This window comes from Dreissena polymorpha, chromosome 6 (assembly GCF_020536995.1).
Source record: "Dreissena polymorpha isolate Duluth1 chromosome 6, UMN_Dpol_1.0, whole genome shotgun sequence".
NCBI classification, from domain to species: domain Eukaryota; kingdom Metazoa; phylum Mollusca; class Bivalvia; order Myida; family Dreissenidae; genus Dreissena; species Dreissena polymorpha.
In genome coordinates, this window is record NC_068360.1 from 113,733,516 (window position 1) to 113,755,300 (window position 21,785).

Here is a 21,785-nt window from a genome sequence, read left to right on the forward strand (position 1 = left end):
CCGTGACCTTGACCTTTGACCTTGTGACCTCAAAATCAATAGGGGTCATCTGTGAGTCATGATCAATCTACCTGTGAAGTTTCATGATCCTAGGCATATGCGTTCTTGAGTTATCATCCGAAAACCATTTTACTATTTCGGGTCACCGTGACCTTGACCTTTGACCTAGTGACCTCAAAATCAATAGGGGTCATCTGCGAGTCATGATCAATCTACCCATGAAGTTTCATGATCCTAGGCGTATGCATTCTTGATTTATTATCCGGAAACCATTTTACTATTTCGGGTCACCGTGGCCTTGACCTTTGACCTTGTGACCTCAAAATCAATAGGGGTCATCTGCGAGTCATGATCAATTTACCCATGAAGTTTCATGATCCTAGGCGTATGGGTTCTTGAGTTATCATTCAAAAACCATTTTACTATTTCGGGTCACCGTGACCTTGACCTTTGACCTAGTGACCTCAAAATCAATAGGGGTCATCTGCGAGTCATGATCAATGTACCTATGAAGTTTCATGATCCTAGGCCCAAGCGTTCTGACAACCACCTGGTGGACGGACAGACCGACAGACCGACCGACAGACCGACATGAGCAAAGCAATATACCCCCTCTTCTTCGAAGGGGGGCATAAAAATAAAGAATAAAATTAAAAATTGGAAAAAAAATAGCTGGTACCAGGGCTCGAACCAGTGACCCCGGGAGTTAGTCTGAAGTTAAAACGCATGAGCCCTCTCGGCTATTCCGCCGAGTATACGTGTCAGTTTAAGTATTTTATACCTTATATAAGCAATCTTCGTAGTTTCGTGAATTTAAACGACAACAACAGAACTCTCCAAATTATTCAATCGTTTCGCGTTACAATTTTTAGGTTTTCAAATTGTCAAAAGATACATATATTGGCTATATTAGACTATGGTTAATGTTCAGTAATACTGTTTCCTCAGAAATATCATAACTAAAACTAAAATTTGCGAATCTGAAACAACTTTTTTCAATTTTGTCAATTTACCAAACCGTGAAAAGATCCCTTGAAGGATGATCTTGACCTTTCACTACTCAAAATATGCAGCTCCATGAGAAACACATGCATGCCAAATATCAAGTTGCTATCTTCAATATTGCAAAAGTTATGGCCAATGTTAAAGTTTTTGGACAGACGCACAGACTGACAGACTGAATGACAGTTCAACAGCTATATGCCACCCTACCGGAGGCATAAAAATAGTTTTTAGTTAAGCAAGATATACTAAAGTTATACAAAGCAATATATGTACAGCAATCAAATAATATCCATTACAGTGCATATTTGGTCGATTTTATACATGTGTAGTCAAAATTCAGCTATATTAATCCCAATTGCAAAAAGTATACCTTTTCCCAAAATTTGCTATAAAATTTCCAATTGGGTAAAAATGATAATGACATCTGCCGTTTGGCTTTTTGGCAAAGCCTAGTCCGATCCAGTCTCGTACAGATTTTAGACTTAACCTCGATTTGGATAAGGTCGGCATTATTCGTGTTCAAAATATTCTCCGTGCTGTTCAGGCGCTTATTATATTTGAGATTGAATTCAAGAGTTTTGTGATTCAGCTAAATGACAAACAAAGATGTTGCGCAAATCGAAATATTACGTGAAAAAGATTCCTTAGCAAAAAACTGTTGGCAAAACAAACACTGTTGATTTTTTTAAGCAAGCGTCGATCATTAAATAAGCAAGTCTTCCCATCAAAACCCCCTTTATTTTTAATTATAATAATTTAATATTTGTAAGTAGTCGTATGTATAATAACAAGCAGGTTTTTTTATCTGATTTTGGGGATAGGGCCAAGGGCCTGGCCTTTTTCAGGGGAAAAAAATCGCGTGAAACGTCGGATTTGGGCGAAAATAAGGAAAGTCTTAAATAATCAATTTAACATATTTTACTGTTTTTTAAAACAAGGTCAAGGCAACAGATAATTTAATTATGCAATATTTGTATATTTTCTACACTGAATAAGGTTAACCTACATATTTCAAGGGGCCTTTTCACAGATTTTCGCATGTTATGAATTTTGTGATTAAATGCTTTATATGGATAAATGTAAACATTAATTCTTAAAAGCTCCAGTAAAAAATCAAAAACAAAATTTAAAAAAGGAAAAAAAAGTAGCCCGCAGCAGGGCTCGAACCAGTGACCCCCGGAATCCTGATGTAAAAACGCATTAGCCAACTGAGCTCTCCTGCCAAGCATACATAAGTTGCGTATTTTATACGTTATATAAGCAATCGTCGTAGTTTCACAAATTTAAACGACAACAACAGAACTAATTTTTAGGTTTTTAAATCGTCAAAAGATGCATATAATGGCTATATTAGACCATGGAAAATGTTCAGTAATACTGTTTCCTCACAAATATCATAACTAAACCGAAAATTTGGGAATTTGAAACAACTTTTTTCAATTTTGTCAATTTACCAAACCGTGAAAAGATCCCTTTAAAGGTTAACAAGGGCTGTTTGTAAAACATGCATGCCCCCCATATGGGCTCTCCGTTGTAGTGAGAGCCATTGTGTGAATATGTTTTTTGTCACTGTGACCTTGACCTTTGACCTAGTGACCTGAAAATCAATTATGAATAAATAAGTGTCCCTGGCCAAATGTTCATTGGCTTAATTATATCCATATGGGTGAAACTTTCACCTGCATCAGTCATCCTTAATTGGTTGTGTGTTGGGCTATGCCAATTAACTACCTGTCATGGCAGATTTGTTCAAAAGAAGACAAGTTGTTTGAAGAATTGTTATTGCTCTTACAGTCTTGACGCTAACCCCTAGCCCAATAGCCCGGGGCTAGTGATATGTATTAAATTTGGGCTATTAAAATTTCCTGATTCATATAGTCGGGCTAGTGGGTATTTTAATCTGTTCTATTAAAGCATAAAGACTATGGCTGCTGTTAGTTGTTCAAAAATGCTAAAGTGAAGACTGCTTGTATATGCTGGTTAGTCTGAGACATTCCAACCAACAAGCAATCACTGTGACAGTCCAAATACTTTCTCATTCAAGTGTTTGTATGTGCAGGAGCTTGTGTGTGTGTTTGGTACAAGCTCATCTTAAAAACTGATTCACTATTTAGATTTTAACCTAATAGAAGTAAAACCTGACTGTTAAATGAATACTATCCAGGGTTTTTTTTCCGCTTTTTGGGAAGATAGCCCATGGCTTTGGAATTGGGAATTTTATCGGCATTTTCATGAAATTGGGAAAATAAATTCATTAGCCTTTTTTTCCACACGAAAAGTCCACTAATTAGGGAAATACTAAATTGAATTAACTCTTTATAATCATTCAAATTAAAAGACAAAAATCATATAATACTTTGTTAGATGTAATTTAATTAAAATTGAGATAAAATACACATGAGACTTCTTTCTAAAAAAAAAAAAAAAAAAAAAATGTTTTTTTTTTTTTTGGAAATTGGGAATTTTTTGCCACATTTTGGGAAAAAAGTATACTTTTTGGGATTGGGAACATAGCCGAATTTCGGCTATAAAATCGGGCCAAAAAAAACCCTGACTATCATTGTAAAGATTTTGTTGTTGGGATGAAAAATTATAAACTGTAATCCCTATGATTAACACAGAAAACAATAACCGAAAGCTTATTCCTGTTGATGTAGCAGAGCCAAAAGACCTGGAAGTATAGATGGTTAATGGGTGATGCTCCTTATGACAGTACTAGTAGGTACTCTTTTTGGATACATCTAATAGTATTTTTTTTCAATAATAAAATGGGGTTAACTTCGTAATCCTGCTCAGTGGTTGAATCTTCAGGAAATGTTAACATCAGCACATAGTTACAATGTATTTGATACATGTATGCCGGTGACCCTCAACTGCAATTTTGGTAACAGACAGGGTAGCCTAAAGTGTAATTATTTCTAAGAGATGAACCCGAGTTGAGGCTTAAACTTACCAACACATGAGTGAGTCAGAGATCAGCACTCTACCGGTTTAACTGGCTGGGGTAAGCTTATATTGGGGACTTACTTTTGCTTAATAATGATCTTAAAAACTATAATTATAGTTGTCAACAATAGATTTTTATGTATTTTAAAAGCACAAGTAAGGCTTGCAACAGCAGTAATAAAAATATATAGATTATTATACAATTTACAAATTTAACAATAAAGTAGTCTTATGTTTATATATACTGTAATGTGCAAATAGATCTACATGTACCAATTGTTTTTTATTTCTGAAAATTTAGAAAAATGAGCTTATATAATAAAAAAAATGTTTATTTTTAATTAGTGGGTGGGTTTAAATAAACTTTCACTCAAAAATTATCAGTCTGGGGTTGTTTTAATTTCTGACACTTCATCACACAGTACAGTAACATGAGTAGGTATGATCTTGTTATTTTTGTCAGGAACGGTAGTTAATTACATTGCCTTTAATTACAATGATACTGAACTATTATCGAGCAGATGGTCGTTGAACATTATAATAAAATTATGATTGTTTTTATTAGTAATAAATCGGCAATTTATCGATTTTATTCTATTTATAAAGTCAATATAGCGGATAGTAGTGCTGCAACAATACGCCAAAAACCGTATTGCAATATATTGTCAGTTCAAAAACCCGTATTGCAATATATCGCAATATATTGCTAACTTGTACCAAAATTATAACTTGCCAATTACCCAATAATCCCATAAATTCCAATTTTAAAGCAAATTCTGGTAAATATTTACTATAAATGTGCTCAAGAATAATACGAAACACAAACATTTGCAAATTTTCTTAAGTATCAAATACATTTTTGCAATTGTTACTATTTAAAGATGTGATGAAATAACGTCCAACCGGGGCGTTTTTTCCCACTGAACACGCGTAATTCAGCTGCATGATGTTCCCGTTTTTATACAACACAAAATACACCCATACTTTCCATGCGACGTTCTACATGTCTGTATAATTTTCGCGCGCTTTTTATTGAGACAAAGGATAAAGCACTTTTTATTTGACGCTAGAATTTTTATCCCCACGCTTTTTGAAAAAAAGGTGGGGATATTGTGGTTATCTCCGCCGTCCGTCCGTCTGTCTGTCTGTCTGTCCGTCCTGGCCACTATCTCCTCCTACACTAAAAGCACTAGAACCTTGAAAATTACACACATGGTAGCTATGAGCATATGTGCGACCCTGCACTATTTGGAATTTTGATCTGACCCCTGGGTCAAAAGTTATAGCGGTTGGGGTGGGGCCGCGTCAGAAATTATCACTCATTTTTTTAGGTTATTTTACATTTACTTCTTTATTTCTACACCGATTCACTTCAAATTGATACTGGACCTCTCTTATGACAATACGGTCAATCTCAACCATGCATGGCCCCATTCCCAACCCTGCAGGGGCGCCCCGCCCACGTAGGCCACACCCACCAAAAATTTCCATTTACTATAATTTTTTCATTTCTACACGGATTCACTTCAAATTGATACTGAACTTTTGTTATCACATTAGGGTCAATCTCAACTATGCATGGCCCCAATCCCAACCCTGGGGCGCCCGCCCACATAGGCCACACCCACCAAAAAATTCCATTTACTATAATTTTTTCATTTCTACACAGATTCACTTCAAATTGATACTGAACTTCTCTTATGACATTAGGGTCAATCTCAACTATGCATGGCCCCATAACCAACCCTGGGGCCCCGCCCACATAGACCACACCCACCCAAAATTGCCTTTTCTATAATTTCTTCATTTCTACACTGATTCACTTCAAATTGATATTGAACTTCTCTTATGACAATACAGTCAATCTCAACTATGCATGGCCCCATTAACAACCCTGGGGCCCCGCCCACATAGACCACACCCACCCAAAATTGCCTTTTACTATAATTTCTTCATTTCTACACCGATTCACTTCAAATTGATACTGAACCTCTCTTATGACAATACGGTCAATCTCAACTATGCATGGCCCCATTACCAACCCTGGGGCCCCGCCCAAATAGACCACACCCGCCCAAAATTGCCTTTTACTATAATTTCTTCATTTCTACACCGATTCACTTCAAATTGATACTGAACTTCTATTATGACAATACGGTCAATCTCAACTATGCATGGCACAATTACCAACCCTGGGGCGCCCTGTCCACATATGTCACACCCACCCAAAATTGCCTTTTACTATAACTTCTTCATTTCTACACCATTCACTTCTAATTGATGATGAACTTCTCTTATGACAATACGGTCAATCTCAGCTATGCATGGCCCCATTACCAACCCTGGGGCACACCTAGGTCAAACATTCGGCGTGGGGATACGCGTCGGCCTCTGCCGCGCCATTTCTAGTTTATTGTCGCGTTAGCATTCAAATTTGGAAGCGTGTTTCCGAAATTCGGATTACAAATAATGCTCAAATCAGAATCGAACGAAACATTTACAGCTGTGCGCAATTAATTCAACGATAATCTGTTCAAAAGCATTGAATGAATGCTCCCATGTAACAACGCTACTCCGTAAAATACACTTTTTAGAATGCTTTTTTTACGTAAAAAATAATTTACACTGCTTTGTTTTGTTTACCTTTTTATCATTATTTCGGATGGCTTTTCTGGACGAAATGTGAATGAATTTTTGTAAAATTTTCGTACCGGTATGATGAAAATCATATCGCAATACAATATGCGGATTGCGTATTGCGATATATACCGATATACCGGTATATTGTTGCAGCCCTAGCGGATAGGTAAGCTGTAGACTGTAGAGCGAATACTGTCAGAACCCCCCCGAACCCTTTATCTCGCGTTACCTCGGCAGTCTCGTTACGCGTGATTTAACAATGTGGAAATCGTAAATTGAAGTGTTTTAAACGAATTTCGAGCAAAATATCAAAATATATTGTAATTATGTTATCTTAAACTATAAACAGAAACTAGCAAATGAATATGTACATTCAAAAGGGGTTAGTTTTTAAGGAATATGGAAATTACAACTAGAATTATCAGTTTTCAGTTGTGCACACTTGTGTCGCAGTTAGGATTTTTGAGCTTTTTTGCATGAAAGGTATCGTTTTAGTCTAATGAATGATCGTAGTTTATTGCCAAGTTTATTACTTTCTGACAGATAAATGTCTCTGCTGTTGGTATACCGTTTATTTTGTGTAATTAATGCTTTTGGAAGAGATTTTTTTGCTTTTGTTCAGACCATGGTGTTGTGCAGGAAATTTGACAGTTGTACTTCTTGTATACTGTTATATAGCATGTAGGTTTTTTTCTTAAACAACCCTGTGGTCAATACAATAAAAACTGTACGCTGAAGTTTCTTTAGCTACAGTCGATTGGTGTATAGCAGATAGCTAAGCACTCTGAGTCTAATTTCAATTAATACATCATGCATTTAACCATTAAATCTCGAAAGACATATGTCTTTCCTATTGAAACATGCAAGCGGTTTTAAATTCCGAAAAATATTATTTGTTTACAGCGGGAATTTCATGGTACACTGATTCAGCCATTACCGGATCGCTTAGGTCTTTATCGGATTACATGTGTATCGTGTTATTTCTTGAAATTTGACACAGCATTTGTAAAAAATAATTGCAACATATGTACATTTCCAGAAAGGAAATTTATTTTTGCGTTTAATAAGACCAAATTCATGGAAATCGCTGCACAATTCATGAAGTAATTGCTGTTCAAAGCGATGCACCCTATATTCGGGTCATTTTGAGTTGAATCTATATATAGATTTGATAGCGGAAAATATGTTTTCAGAGAAATCGATTTTTCGTTATAATTTGATTGTTTTTCATTAAAAATGATGTTTTTACTTATTAATATCATAGCCACATGCTTACCTCATGGATAACTTCAATTGGGTTTATATTTATTTTGAGACAATCCCCACATTCCTGAATATGGGTCATCACATGTCTGTTATTCACTAAATCCCGAGTTGCAGCTTTCATGCTTTTTATATATGGTACGCATCAATTTGGTTTCTGAGCATTCTTACTTTTGTAAAGGACACATAATATAATACTTAAATATTACATCAATGAACATTATTTTTACCAAACAAAATCTGCAAAATTCAAGAAACCATTCGTGTGCACTTTTCCTGATGTCACAAAAACGGTGCGTACATAACGTGACCTTGTTTTGCTTTCGAAAATAGAAACAGTTGTAAACATTGACACACATCAACAAAAACATGAATCGACTTAACAATGATAGGCTTTTTGCATTCAATTAATAGAAAACTATAAATCTTAACATAAATGAATGTATTTTGCAAACAAAGTTTAACCTATCCGCTACTCACTAAAATCCGCTATACACCAATCGACTGTATATATAAACGAGTTCAACTGTTAAAATAGTAAATTAGTAATAAATCGTTCACAAAACTTTTGAAACCTTCGAGACTTAATAGATGTTAATGACACTTTCACCAAAGTCGTTAAACGGCTGACTACTAAATATGATCTACCTGTAAAAACTGTTTATTGATTGTTATTGTTGCTATTTAAACTATAAATTTGTACAAAGCGACTGAATATAGTACCAAAATAACTAGTAATATTACCTTGACAATACACAGCTTTTATTAAAACAGTTAGAACAAACGAAATTTTCACAATCCGCTCCATTTTTATTCGCTTCCTGAATCAGTTCACATTTACAAATTCACAAATATGGCCGTTCGCTCGAGTTGAAACAGCGGCCCTTGACACAAGATGACGCGTATTATTCCGCCAGGTAGGTAAAAATAGTTCCAAAATGTATCACGTAAATTGTTACAGATTCAATTTAAAATAATTCACTGATGGTCATCGGAACACAAAAATGCCACCTATGTTTAAACTTGTTTTTGCTTAGTTAATAACACAGGCTTATAAATAAATTACCGATGATGGACTACTTTCGATGCGACACACATTCCTAAAATAGTTCAAAAATTACGTGATACAACCGGACAATCGTGATACATCGGCTATCTTAGTCTGGATTACCTGCCCCTTTGTATACATTTGAAGTTTTTTATTTTTATTTTAATATTACCTTGAATAAATCAACTAAAATGGGTTTGAAAAGCTAAACCAAACACATTTAAGTAATACTCTTATATTTCCATTTAACTGAAAGGAATTCTATTAAGTGAAAATAAAAAAAATATGGATACATTATATACAAATGTAGTCATTGAATAATTCATAGTTATGCCCCCCTTCAAAGAAGGGGCGTATGTTGTTTTGCACATGTCGGTCCGTCGGTCCGTCCGTCTACCAGATGGTTTCCGGATGATAACTCAGACACTAAGGCCTAGGATCATGTAACTTCATAGGTACATAGGTACATTTATCATGACTGGCAGATGACCCCTATTGATTTTGAGGTAAATAGGTCAAAGGTCAAGGTCACAGTTACTAGAAATAATAAAATGGTTTCCGGATGATAAGAAAGCTTACGCCTATGATCATGAAACTTCATAGGTACATTGATTATGATTCGGAGATGAACCCTATTGATTTTCAGGTCACTAGGTCAATGGTCAAGGTCACAGTGACTCGAAACAGAAAAATGGTTTCCGGATGATAACTCAAGAACGCTTACGCATATGATCATGAAACTTCATAGGTACATTGATCATGATTTGCAGATGACCCCTATTGATTTGCAGGTCACTAGGTCAATGATCAAGGTCACAGTGACTCCAAAACAGAAAAACATTCCATTGGTTCTTCTTTACAATTTGGTCAAAAGATGATTGTCATTAAATGTAAAGTAATATTAAAACAAGATTGAAGCAACAACTTTCAGCTTTAAAGTTCACCTGCCGCGGTTTTAAACAAATAAACATAACCAAAGTATAAACAAAAAACAACAAACTAACATTCACAAGGTACATTTTTTTTATTTCTTATTTATGACATCTGCTGTGTAGAAGAGCAATTTATCTTTTATAATGTTGACTTTAAAATTTCTATTGTTTGGAGATACCTGACTGACTCATGAAATCGACAGGAACATTTTTTTGGCTTCTATATAAGGCTTAAAATGATTTTTTAGTGAAGAATTACAAACCCTGAGAATCCTGCTGGGAAATCACTTTTGACATCAAATTTAACACATGTTTACCTAAGGTATATTAATGAAATTGAAGTTCTTAATACATATAGAACTACAAAAACAATTCAAATGGACAAAACATAAGAATAACAAATTTGCAAGATTTGCAGATTTGCAAACTTATTCCTGATTGTGTTAAGGGTAGAATTAAAACAAGAGGGCCATAATGGCCCTATATCGCTCACCTAAGTACAGGTAGCCAATATTTGTTAATGGCATAGTGACCTAGTTTTTTACCCCAGTTGAGCCGTCTTTGAACTTGACCTACAACTTCTCCAAACAAAAATCCTGACAAAGTTTCTGGATATATAAGCAGAACAAAACATCAAATGGGAGTTAAGAGAAGAAGGACATTCATCGATCCTATGAGCTCATCTGAGCTCAGTTGAGCTAAAACATCAAGGACCTTAAGTGCCTGGGACAGCGCTATTAAATAGATGTTCCAAAAGATTTATTAAATTTCCAAACAAAACATGTGTCATGAACAGTAACAGGAACATAAACATTCAAATGCCCAATTTCACAAACTTGAGGTTAAAAAAAAATAACACGATTTATTACTGTTTTTTTATCAAATTGCAAGAAACTATATATTGCAAAGTTCTAGTTAAGAAAGATTTTGTTGAAATAACTGGTATGTTTTTATCTGTATGTGTATTTAGATATTGTGAAATATTTAAAACATATAAAGATATATTCAAAATGCATACATTGAATATTTTATGAAACAAACATTCATTCACAGCTGAGTTGGGCAACTCTTTAATGATAGTTTCTCTTGAGTTACTCATACAATGATTTAATATAAATTGCACACTTAACAATATTGCATTCTATACACAAGGTGTTAAACTCATATTTTGTGCTATTGGGCTTTAACATAACATTTGAAAAAAAAACACCAAACACAGTTGAAACAAATTGTACTTTTTGGCTTGTTTGTTCATTAGCTAAAGTCATTGCGATCATCTTTTGAACTAACGACAACTCCTGGTATCGTGTTTTCATCAACATTCCAAACACAGTAGATATGACCGGTATAAGGCTCTGAACAGATTTTGTATTCCCTATCTTAGAAGTTGGTAGAGACACAGCCAAGAGAACATCAGCTGGCAATGGCTGTTGCTCTAATAATTCATCAATGAGTTCATGCCATTTAAATTCAGCCAGGTCACAGAAATCCTTTTGGGCCAAAACACTGTCCTTGTTGCAGCATTCTTTTGCTGCATATTCAATTTCATTTAAAAGTTCAACAATGATACTTCCTCTCAATGGAGAAGACAATATATGCCCTGCTACTTCTCTTGGAGAGCTGGAACCTGATTGAAGCAAAAAAAATAAAATAATAAAAAAATAAATAAAACAAATACATGATAATATTGCTTGATAAATCAGTTTTTTTTTCTTTTAAAGAAATGCAATATAATTATATTTTAGCAAACATAAATGTATGTTTATATATCATAGACTTCTTAAAAAGTGTTTTATACATTATTAGTAGTCATTCCAAAAAATTAATTTGTTCAAATTGAATAAAAATTAGTCATATATTTTACAATAACAAAATATCTTATTGATAGCTGTTTTAGATTTTTTATTTTATAAAATCACCCACCCCTTTGCTACATTTATCATCTCCCACTGTTTATGTTGTGTTACCAAAATTACTGCAGTTTAGTTTAAACAATATTTATTTTGAAAACATATACATATACCATGTATATATGTAATACAATATCATACATATTTGTTAAGGATTGAAGAGATAGCTTAGCTAATTTAAAACTTCACTCCCCAGATGCAGTTTCCACTGCAGTGCTGGAACACTGGAAATGTAAAAACACGGCTCTATACTCCCAGGGGATGGTGGGTGCAGTGGATACAAATGACTGGTGCATAATGCAATTAAACATTAATAATAATACTGACTTATTTTTTGTATGATCTCCTGTATCTCAGACTCTTTTAGCTCAGAGTAGGTCCTTAAACGTCTTAGTGCGGCCATAATTAATGTTTCAGCACACACATTCGTTGTCTGAAATGACCATTATCAGTTTTTGATTTGGGGTTGAACATTGTTGTTTGAGGCAACATGCAATACTCTAGTTTTATTATATAAATTTGACTAGCAATTGAACGACAAAAGATACCATATAAACCATTTAGTATTAATAAATTTCTGTGTGAACTATATCATGTGTATCGGTAACACAATTTAGATTTATCAAAAACTACTTCAACTATTCATGTCCATACAATAACACTGAAAAGAAATCTGGCGCATCAGTATGTTGCACTAACTTTAGGTCATCATATAACAGTTTAAAAACAGATCAAATTACATTGTCAAATAAACTTACATTTACATACTAGTGAGAAGTTGATTATCAGTAGCTTGTACATAAAATATTGTATTTAACTTACCCCCTGCAGATTTTTCCGTGGTTCAAAAAAAAACCAGTCTTGTTTGTTAGACCTGAAACATTTAATATTCCTTTACTTATAACTATAAATATATCTCTGTTCTACCAAGCAAGTCATTTAAACATTCTGACAATATATTATTCATATTTTAAACATTTAAAGAAGTTGGTTCACATACTTGTGAAATTTACACTATTAAATTAGTTGTGGTTGTCATATAATTTAGAATTTATTATTCAGAGCCCTTCTATCAATAAATTAACATTATTGGTATTGGAAAGAAATACCAAAAACCAAGTGAAGTTAGAAAATATTAATCAAATTTATAAAGATATTGGATACAAATTTCAAAGTCTGGGACAATTATTTTTAATAGTGCAATTTTCACAATTATGAGAATGAGCTTCTGATAAAATATGGTAATGGTAATTAAAGACTATTAATCAAACAAGGCAGTATAAAGTTATAATATAAGCAGCTTTCAGTTAAAACAGAAATAAAAATTTAACGGGTTCAAAAACAGCCTTTAAACAATGCATTTTTGAGAAAATAATTGGGTGAACAATGACTTCACCACTTGGGTGGGTAACTGATTTCCTAGCTGTATATTGTTTTAGACAATATCATCAAATTAACTTTCAGAATTAAATTTTACTTGCCTTTGCTTATTATTAAAAGACAAATCAGTCTGGGTTCCCACATTGTTTCCTTTTGTCTCTGACAGCGGCGTAAAATCCACAAAGTCTTCATTAACAGAAGTACACATGGTGCTGTTACATGTACCAGAAAGATTTAACCGCCAGGCTGCCATCTTGCAGGACTTCCCTATATAAAGCAAATGAGATGAGTACACAGTAATTAAGTCTGCAATGAAACAAAGACCATACCTACTACAACTACATCAAATAATAACCTTTAACAATAACTGCTTTACTGCACAAATGAACCACAGTCAACAGATACTGGGGCCTGGCCTAGTCATTAAGGACATATGTACAGCTTTTGACATATAGTAATGACAGTTTTCTAAATTCAATTTAATAAGCATGATTCATATGACATTATATCATACATAAATTAAAAATTGAGTGCCATGCCAGCAAAATAAGGAAAATATACTAATGTTATCACTGTTTAAGAATCATTATTTACCTGTTCTGTTTTTTCCACCAAACATGTTGTTCATTGCAATTGCGCAGTTGTTCCAGAAACTGTTTTCTGACTCGCCATCTTTTCGTAATGTCTGACTGTATTCTCTCAGAAAGGATGTCTCATCAAGGGACCATTTGTTGTGTCTGGTTTTTTCATCCTAGATCAGCGATGAAACATGAAAATTTGAGTGTGTAATGGCAAAGGTGAAAAAATGATTGATGGGCTTTTGCTTAAATAGTTTATATGAATAAAGAGTGGTTTATTTGATCTTTGAATTAAAATTTTAGCCCATGTCCTAATGCAAAGAACTTAATATTAATGGCATAAATAAAATAAATAAACAACAAGACAGTGTTCTAATAAGCAAGCCTATTTTTAAAGATAGTATATTTACCAAATGATGGTACTTAATAAGTTATATTTTGTGTGTTCAACAAATTTTACAATTGGTTGAAGAGATTTCACAATTATAAAAATACAATTGAATTATTATAGAAAAGAAAGTAGTACTAGAAAGTGAAAAATAATCACCAGTTCAATCCTTCTATGTTCATGTGTAGGTGTTTGTCCTGTGGGAGTTGACACTGCCCTCTTGCTTCCTCGTTTCGGAGGGGTACTTGAGTCTTTGGGGGCACAGGAACTGTATATGTGATCTGGGCCAGACCTACTCCCGATCACTTGAAACCCAGACACTCTCTCCCCTTTTATATAAGTATGATCCATCTGAAATATGATTTATGAATTAATAAAATAACTTTGTTTTGAAAACCATGAACCATTTTTAATGGAGTTTAGAAAAGATTTTTAGAAGCATTTTTGTTAATCTGGGAAAAGCAGGTCTGAAATTCGACTGTGGTTAAACTGGAAAAAGGCCTGAATACATAAAGATGCAATGTTAATCAAAGATAACCACACCGCAATGCATTCATATTTGTCACACTACTCAAACATACGTCAGAAATACAGTATGTTACAAATTTACTCAGACATCCGAAATAACACTATCTGTGTACTTGTCCGAAACATACTCAGGTTATGGAACATTAATTAACTCTTATATGCGGAAGAACTCGAAAAAAGAAAGAACGTTTACAGAATGAAATATATGCATCTCGATTGAAAAATGAATGAGAGCCCGACGAACCACTTTTTAAAAATATTTGGTTAACTTACTATTATCATCGCGTCGGCCATTATTCCGCTCATGCCAGACTTCTATTTGTTTACAATAGAAGCTGGGCACCAGACCACGGCTATCTCGGATTACTCCGTAAGATTGATTTATGAAATAAATCGTCTGCTGATCCAGAGTGACAACCGGACAGGTATGAAATAGGAGATGTTGTTTACACCTTTGGGCAATTCAAAGTACAAAACTAAAATAAATGTATCAGGGTGAATATTTAATTAGGTTCCACTCTTAATAAAAAAAATATTCAAAAACACAATTAGTAAAGCAGTGTCGACAGACCGTTTATCAGTTAGGTACATGTCAGACAGACGTCAACCTAATCTGGGCACGACCTAATGTGACCCAGATCGCGATTATGAAGGCTTATTTGACGCACGTCAAAAGCTGTGAAGAGAACACCGTTACGGACATAAATACTTGTTTGATAATATTATTTTATTTCAACTTTTAATTTAAATGAATTTTTTGGCGTTGTTTCATTGTATAAAGTGATCATGAGTGGCTATAACATCAATTCCAGATCGTCAGTGACTTTATCAGAACATTAAAGGGATCTTTTCACGCTTTGGTAAATTGACAAAATTGAAAAAAGTTGTTTCAGATTCGCAAATTTTCGTTTTAGTTATGATATTTGTGAGGAAACAGTAATACTGAACATTTACCATGGTCTAATATAGCCATTATATGCATCTTTTGACGATTTTAAAACCTAAAAATTATAAAGCGTTGCAACGCGAAACGATTGAATAATTTGGAGAGTTCTGTTTTTGTCGTTAAGTTTTGTGAAACTACGAAGATTGCTTAAATAAGGTATAAAATACGTTTACTAAGTGTACTCGGCGGAATAGCTCAGTAGGCTATAGCGTTTTTACTTCAGGACTCTGGCAGGACTCCAGGGGTCACTGGTTCGAAACCTGGTCCGGGCAATGTTCTTTTCCTTTTTTTACTTTTATTCTTGATTTTTTACTGGAGCTTTTACGATCCAATGTTTACATTTATCGATATAAAGCATTTAATGAATAAGTTAAAAAATGCCAAAATCTGTGAAAAGGCACCTTTAAGTGCGGGGTGGCATTGTATTCAATATAGATATGACACAAATAACGGTACCTATAGATATTACACGTCAATCAAATGAGGATTGATACAGTAAATATTGTTTACAAAAATATTGTATACGGATGAAGGATTCTTATTAGAAATCAGATATTATGATAAAATTAGTTACCATATGTATGCGTTTAAAAATTTAAATCTCAAGTTTTTAATCTATTACGGGAACTATTTTGCGTTTGCTTCAAACACGAGTCGAGAAGGCCACAGGTACAAACGGTCTATGAACGCTTAATTACCGGTTAACGTTAGCAGAAGGATATGATTTCCGTTAGCGAATTTGTAAAAATATAAAATAAATGTGTAATTATAAATTATACCCAGCCGTTAAACTTTTTTTTTTCCGAGCGAGTATCATACGTTGTCAAGTATAAGGCGTGTGGATGAGTGCAACGATACACTACGGAGCATGAAACAAATATGTGGTGCTATATTATTCGATAGCGCGCAATATTATTGTGAATAAATTCTACTGAGATATACAACATTGTCTTTCTTTGAGCGAGAATCAACCTTTGCCAAGTTTAAGGTATGTGAAAGAGCTATACAATGCGCTTGAACCTTCAGAGCAAAAACAACACGTGCGCCATGTCTATTTGGAGATTTATGTGCCGAAACCATGAATCGTGCACTTTTTGGAAATAATTGAACAGCGTTTATGGCAATATATGTGTATAAATTATACTAAAACGCGCAACGTTGTCTGTCCCCGAGCGGGTATAATCCATTGTCAAGTCTGAGGCATGTGATTGAGTGCAACAATACACAACGGGGCATTAGCAGAATATGTGCAACATCTTTTGGTGTTATATTTTCCGATAGCGCAATGTGCAATATCTAGTTTGAGTTACATGACCAACGATGTGCAACGATGTCTTACCCTTTGCCAGTATTTACCACTGTAAAGTTAAAGGCTTGTAAATAACTCACACAACACGCCTGCCTTGGCGCAAAAACAACGCACGTGTAATATCTATTTGTAGTACTATTTTCAATTGCACGGGTGAATGGCACAGAATGTGCATAATCTAGTTGGGATTTCCTGACCAGGGTGTACCGGACATATGCTAGGCGTGTGATTCCGTAAAATATTTCATTTCGGACAATTCACACCACCTGTGCTCTATCGGATTCGACTTGATTTTTTCCATAGTACAGAAAGTGCTATATCTATTTTGAGTTCTATTTATCCTCAAACGCGCAACGGTGTCTGTCCACGAGCGGATATAAACCATCGTGCAGTCTGAGGCATGTGAATGAGTGCAACACTACGCTGCGGGGCATTAACAGAATATGGGTAACATCTTTTTGGTGTTATATTTTGCGATATATATAGCGCGCAATGTGCAATATCTAGTTGGAATTACATGACCATGGTGCAAAGGCAATACATATGTACACATTTTGCTTCGATGCCCAACGATGTCTTGCTCTCTGCCAGTATTTACCACTGTAAAGTTAAAGGCTTGTAAATAACTCACACAACACGCCTCGGCGCAAAAACAACGCACGTGTAATATCTATTTGGAGTACTAGTTTCAATTGCACGGGTGAATGGCACAAAATGTGCATAATCTAGTTGGGATTTCCTGACCAGGATGTATCGGACATATGCTAGGCGTGTGATTCCGTAAAATATTTAATTTCGGACCATTCACACCACCTGTGCTCTATCGGATTGGACTTGATTTTTTCCATAGTACAGAAAGTGCTATATCTATTTTGAGTTCTATTTATCCTCAAACGCGCAACGGTGTCTGTCCACGAGCGGGTATAAACCATCGTGCAGTATGAGGCATGCGAATGAGTGCAACAATACGCTGCGGGCATTAACATATTATGGGCAACATCTTTTTGGTGTTATATTTTGCGATATATATAGCGCGCAATGTGCAATATCTAGTTGGAATTACATAACCATGGTGCAAAGGCAATGCATATGTACACATTTTGCTTCGATTTCCAACGATGTCTTGCTCTCTGCCAGTATTTACCACTGTAAAGTTAAAGGCTTGTAAATAACTCACACAACACGCGTCGGCGCAAAAACAACGCACGTGTAATATCTATTTGGAGTACTAGTTATAATTGCACGGGTGAATGGCACAAAATGTGCATAATCTAGTTGGTATTTCCTGACCAGAGTGTATCGGACATATGCTAGGCGTGTTATTCCGTAAAATATTTCATTTCGGACCATTCACACCACCTGTGCTCTATCGGATTGGACTTGATTTTTTCCATAGTACAGAAAGTGCTATATCTATTTTGAGTTCTATTTATCCTCAAACGCGCAACGGTGTCTGTCCACGAGCGGGTATAAACCATCGTGCAGTCTGAGGCATGCGAATGAGTGCAACAATACGCTGCGGGGCATTAACAGAATATGGGCAACATCTTTTTGGTGTTATATTTTGCGATATATATAGCGCGCAATGTGCAATATCTAGTTGGAATTACATGACCATGGTGCAAAGGCAATGCATATGTACACATTTTGCTTCGATGTCCAACGATGTCTTGCTCTCTGCCAGTATTTACCACTGTAAAGTTAAAGGCTTGTAAATAACTCACACAACACGCGTCGGCGCAAAAACAACGCACGTGTAATATCTATTTGGAGTACTAGTTTCAATTGCACGGGTGAATGGCACAAAAGGTGCATAATCTAGTTGGTATTTCCTGAACAGAGTGTATCGGACATATGCTAGGCGTGTGATTCCGTAAAATATTTCATTTCGGACCATTCAAACCACCTGTGCTCTATCGGATTGGACTTGATTTTTTCCATAGTACAGAAAGTGCTATATCTATTTTGAGATATATTTATCCTCAAACGCGCAACGGTGTCTGTCCACGAGCGGGTATAAACCATCGTGCAGTCTGAGGCATGTGAATTAGTGCAACAATACGCTGCGGGGTATTAACAGAATATGGGCAACATCTTTTTGGCGTTATATTTTGCGATATATATAGCGCGCAATGTGCAATATCTAGTTGGAATTACATGACCATGGTGCAAAGGCAATGCATATGTACACATTTTGCTTCGATGTCCAACGATGTCTTGCTCTCTGCCAGTATTTTCCCTTGTAAAGTTAAAGGCTTGTAAATAACTCATACAACACGCCTCGGCGCAAAAACAACGCACGTGTAATATCTATTTGGAGTACTATTTTCAATTGCACGGGTGAATGGCACAGAATGTGCATAATCTAGTTGGGATTTCCTGACCAGGGTGTATCGGACATATTCTAGGCGTGTGATTCCGTAAAATATTTCATTTCGGTTTTCAGTCATAAAAGAACGAAGTATTCGTTTAGTATCGTCGGGTGTTTCAGACGGACGGTAACTTTTGCCGATGATTATTAAATTGTTCCGCATTGATGCGCCTGCATGTAATTTTAAGGACTGCGTTAATTCTGATTTATGTTGTTAAATGGAATGGCGCTCTGTGATTCTGCCACTGCGAGTTCAAGCAGCGAAACGTTGTCCGCGATCTTATGCAGCTTTTCAGTCTGAATTGTGTTGATAACACCGAGTTATCCATGACAGGGTCACTGAATAACACGAAATGAGCACCGTTGATAGCGTCACTCACTCTGCAATTAACACTGCCTATTTCCCTCACTACACTCTTTGTTGACTCATTCGACCCACCAGAAATACCCTTGATTTTGGCAGCTATCTTCTGTTCATTTTTAGTTTGTCGCGTTAGCGGCCGAATGAATTTACAGACCATGTTTTGCAATCAGTATGTGCTTGGAAGCCTAAGCTACGCTAACGCTAAGAAGCGCAACTCACTATGCTAGGAACGATTACAGCTGCCTCTCTGCACTGCAGACGACGAATGCTAAGGAGCGTCTGTTCTACTACACTGCAGTGAATGTATTTACCAGCTTGTAAGATGTAATTGGCCAGTCTAGTGGCTATCATTGAAATCTGTACATATCGACTGCTTTCAGGGAAAACGGTGCTTAATGTATGTAAAACAAGATTAGCCTGTGCACACTGATTAGCCTGTGGAATGCGCACAAGCTAATCAAGGACAACAACAGGGAACTATTTCAGTGCCTTCGGCGCTTTGATTTGGTCCATTGCTACTACTAGAGTTGTTACTACTGTTTTTACGTGTTTGTGCTTTTCCCATGGACTGTTCTGTAAAATAAGCTGATAATTGCAATACGCTTGTTTGAATCTAGAGGTGTGTAAGTGTAAAAATTATACGCAATGTCCGACGTTGCCTCTCCCAGGGCGAGTATGATGATTCGTGAATGAGTGCGATCAGAAAATACAACATATCACAATTAATTACATTAAGATGAAAAAAAAAGATACACGGATGCCTGGCACCGCAACATAAGTAATTTGAAAATCAAGTTAAGAATGACGATATCACTGCGTGAACCAAAAACATTGAAATAAGTTTTTTTCATTGAATTGTCAAAGTTATAAAAATACTTTTTTATCTTGATATCAGCACCTCGATTATCACATGCGACACATAATACTACTGTGGTTGTTATTTATATCAAGGCGCATTAAAATACGACCATGTATAGCGACGCTATATGGTGGACAAAAACCACTTTGATGATAACATTTAATTTTACATCGATTTTTGTCAAAGTTCAAAAGCAACGTTTGACTGTATCATCATGCGTCTTTCACGAGACATATTATTCACTTGTGGGTATTACTCCCGCAAAGTATTATTTAAATCCCGACCATGTATGGTGTTGTTATTTTGCGGACATGAACCCCGGTGTTGATTCGGACTTATTAGTTATGTTTGTCACAGTGCAAAAACACCATTGGACCTTGATCTTCTGGACTTGACAGAACAGAACAGTTAATGGAGTAAATCAAGTCCTCCGGCCTATAATACATAGCATAATGACATAATGCAATACAATTTAAGAGTTGTGCCCAGGATATATAACACAATAACATCAAAATTAATTATACAGTTTCAAAAGTTGTGTAATTTTAAATTTCAAAAGTCGAATGGCAGGCTTGTCGGATCTCCTAAGACATAAGACCCGTTTTCGCAATACGTGGCTCAGTTTTAAAAGCACGTCCAATAACATGACGAAAGTATTGGCATAAATGAAAAAAAGTCTTGATAACAATAACAAAGATTATGAAAAATAAGAGAACAAGTTGGAACTCGGAACTCCTAAGACATAAGACCCGTTTTCGCAATACTTGGCTCAGTTTTAAAAGCACGTCCAATAACATTACAACAGTATTAGTATAACTGAAAAAGAAATGTCTTGATAACAATTACAAAGATTATGAAATAAAAGAAGACATCAACATTACGAGTCTTTTACGCGACAACCATTTATATTGTGTATAGTGAAGTTATTTAGCGTTCACGAACAACTGAAAAACTTAGTATTTTATATTGTTTTTTGTGAAAGTTCAATAGCACCGTTTGAGCTTCACATCAGCATCTTGAGCCTTTTGCGCATCACATCATACTTGTGGCTATTAGTTATGACAAGTATTATAAAAATCCAAACATGTTTAGCGAAGTTATTTAGTGGAAACAAAACACTGTGATGATCACAGTGTTACATTGTTTTTTTTGGTCAAAGTTCCAAAGCACCTTTTTACCTTGACCTTGACATCAGCATCTCGAGTCTTTCACGTGACATATCGAACGACATGTATTGTGTTTTTTTTTTCTTATGCCAATTATCATTAAAATGGACCATGCACGGCAAAATTATTTATTGGACACCAAACACTGTCAT

General features: G+C 35.3%; 3 protein-coding genes across 6 annotated transcripts in view; all 3 read right to left on the bottom strand.

The window, feature by feature from the left end:
• LOC127835197 (uncharacterized) overlaps window positions 1–8,763 on the bottom strand; it is a 48,419-nt gene extending 39,656 nt beyond the window's left edge. For all 3 annotated transcript variants that reach the window (XM_052361516.1, XM_052361517.1, XM_052361518.1), the window contains exon 1: window positions 8,599–8,763. In XM_052361516.1, the coding sequence (XP_052217476.1) occupies window positions 8,599–8,662 (64 nt within the window). In that variant the 5' untranslated portion in view covers window positions 8,663–8,763. The remainder of the gene's footprint in view (window positions 1–8,598) is intronic.
• The window catches only part of LOC127835199 (nectin-3-like protein), a 237,605-nt gene that overhangs the window by 125,161 nt on the left and 90,659 nt on the right, over window positions 1–21,785 (bottom strand). The gene's annotated exons all lie outside the window — the stretch shown is intronic.
• LOC127835200 (uncharacterized) lies at window positions 9,908–15,137 on the bottom strand. 2 transcript variants are annotated; one of them, XM_052361526.1, is made up of 8 exons: window positions 14,892–15,126; window positions 14,250–14,441; window positions 13,719–13,875; window positions 13,226–13,391; window positions 12,567–12,618; window positions 12,072–12,177; window positions 11,886–11,968; window positions 11,317–11,461 (listed from the first exon to the last, which is right to left on the bottom strand). In XM_052361526.1, the coding sequence occupies exons 1-7, from the start codon at window positions 14,922–14,924 to the stop codon at window positions 11,922–11,924; spliced, it is 753 nt and encodes a 250-aa protein (XP_052217486.1). In that variant the 5' UTR covers window positions 14,925–15,126; the 3' UTR covers window positions 11,317–11,461; window positions 11,886–11,921. The 2 variants fall into 2 exon arrangements, with proteins under 2 accessions (XP_052217485.1, XP_052217486.1); XM_052361525.1 differs by lacking the exon at window positions 11,886–11,968 and having other exon boundaries at window positions 9,908–11,461; window positions 14,892–15,137.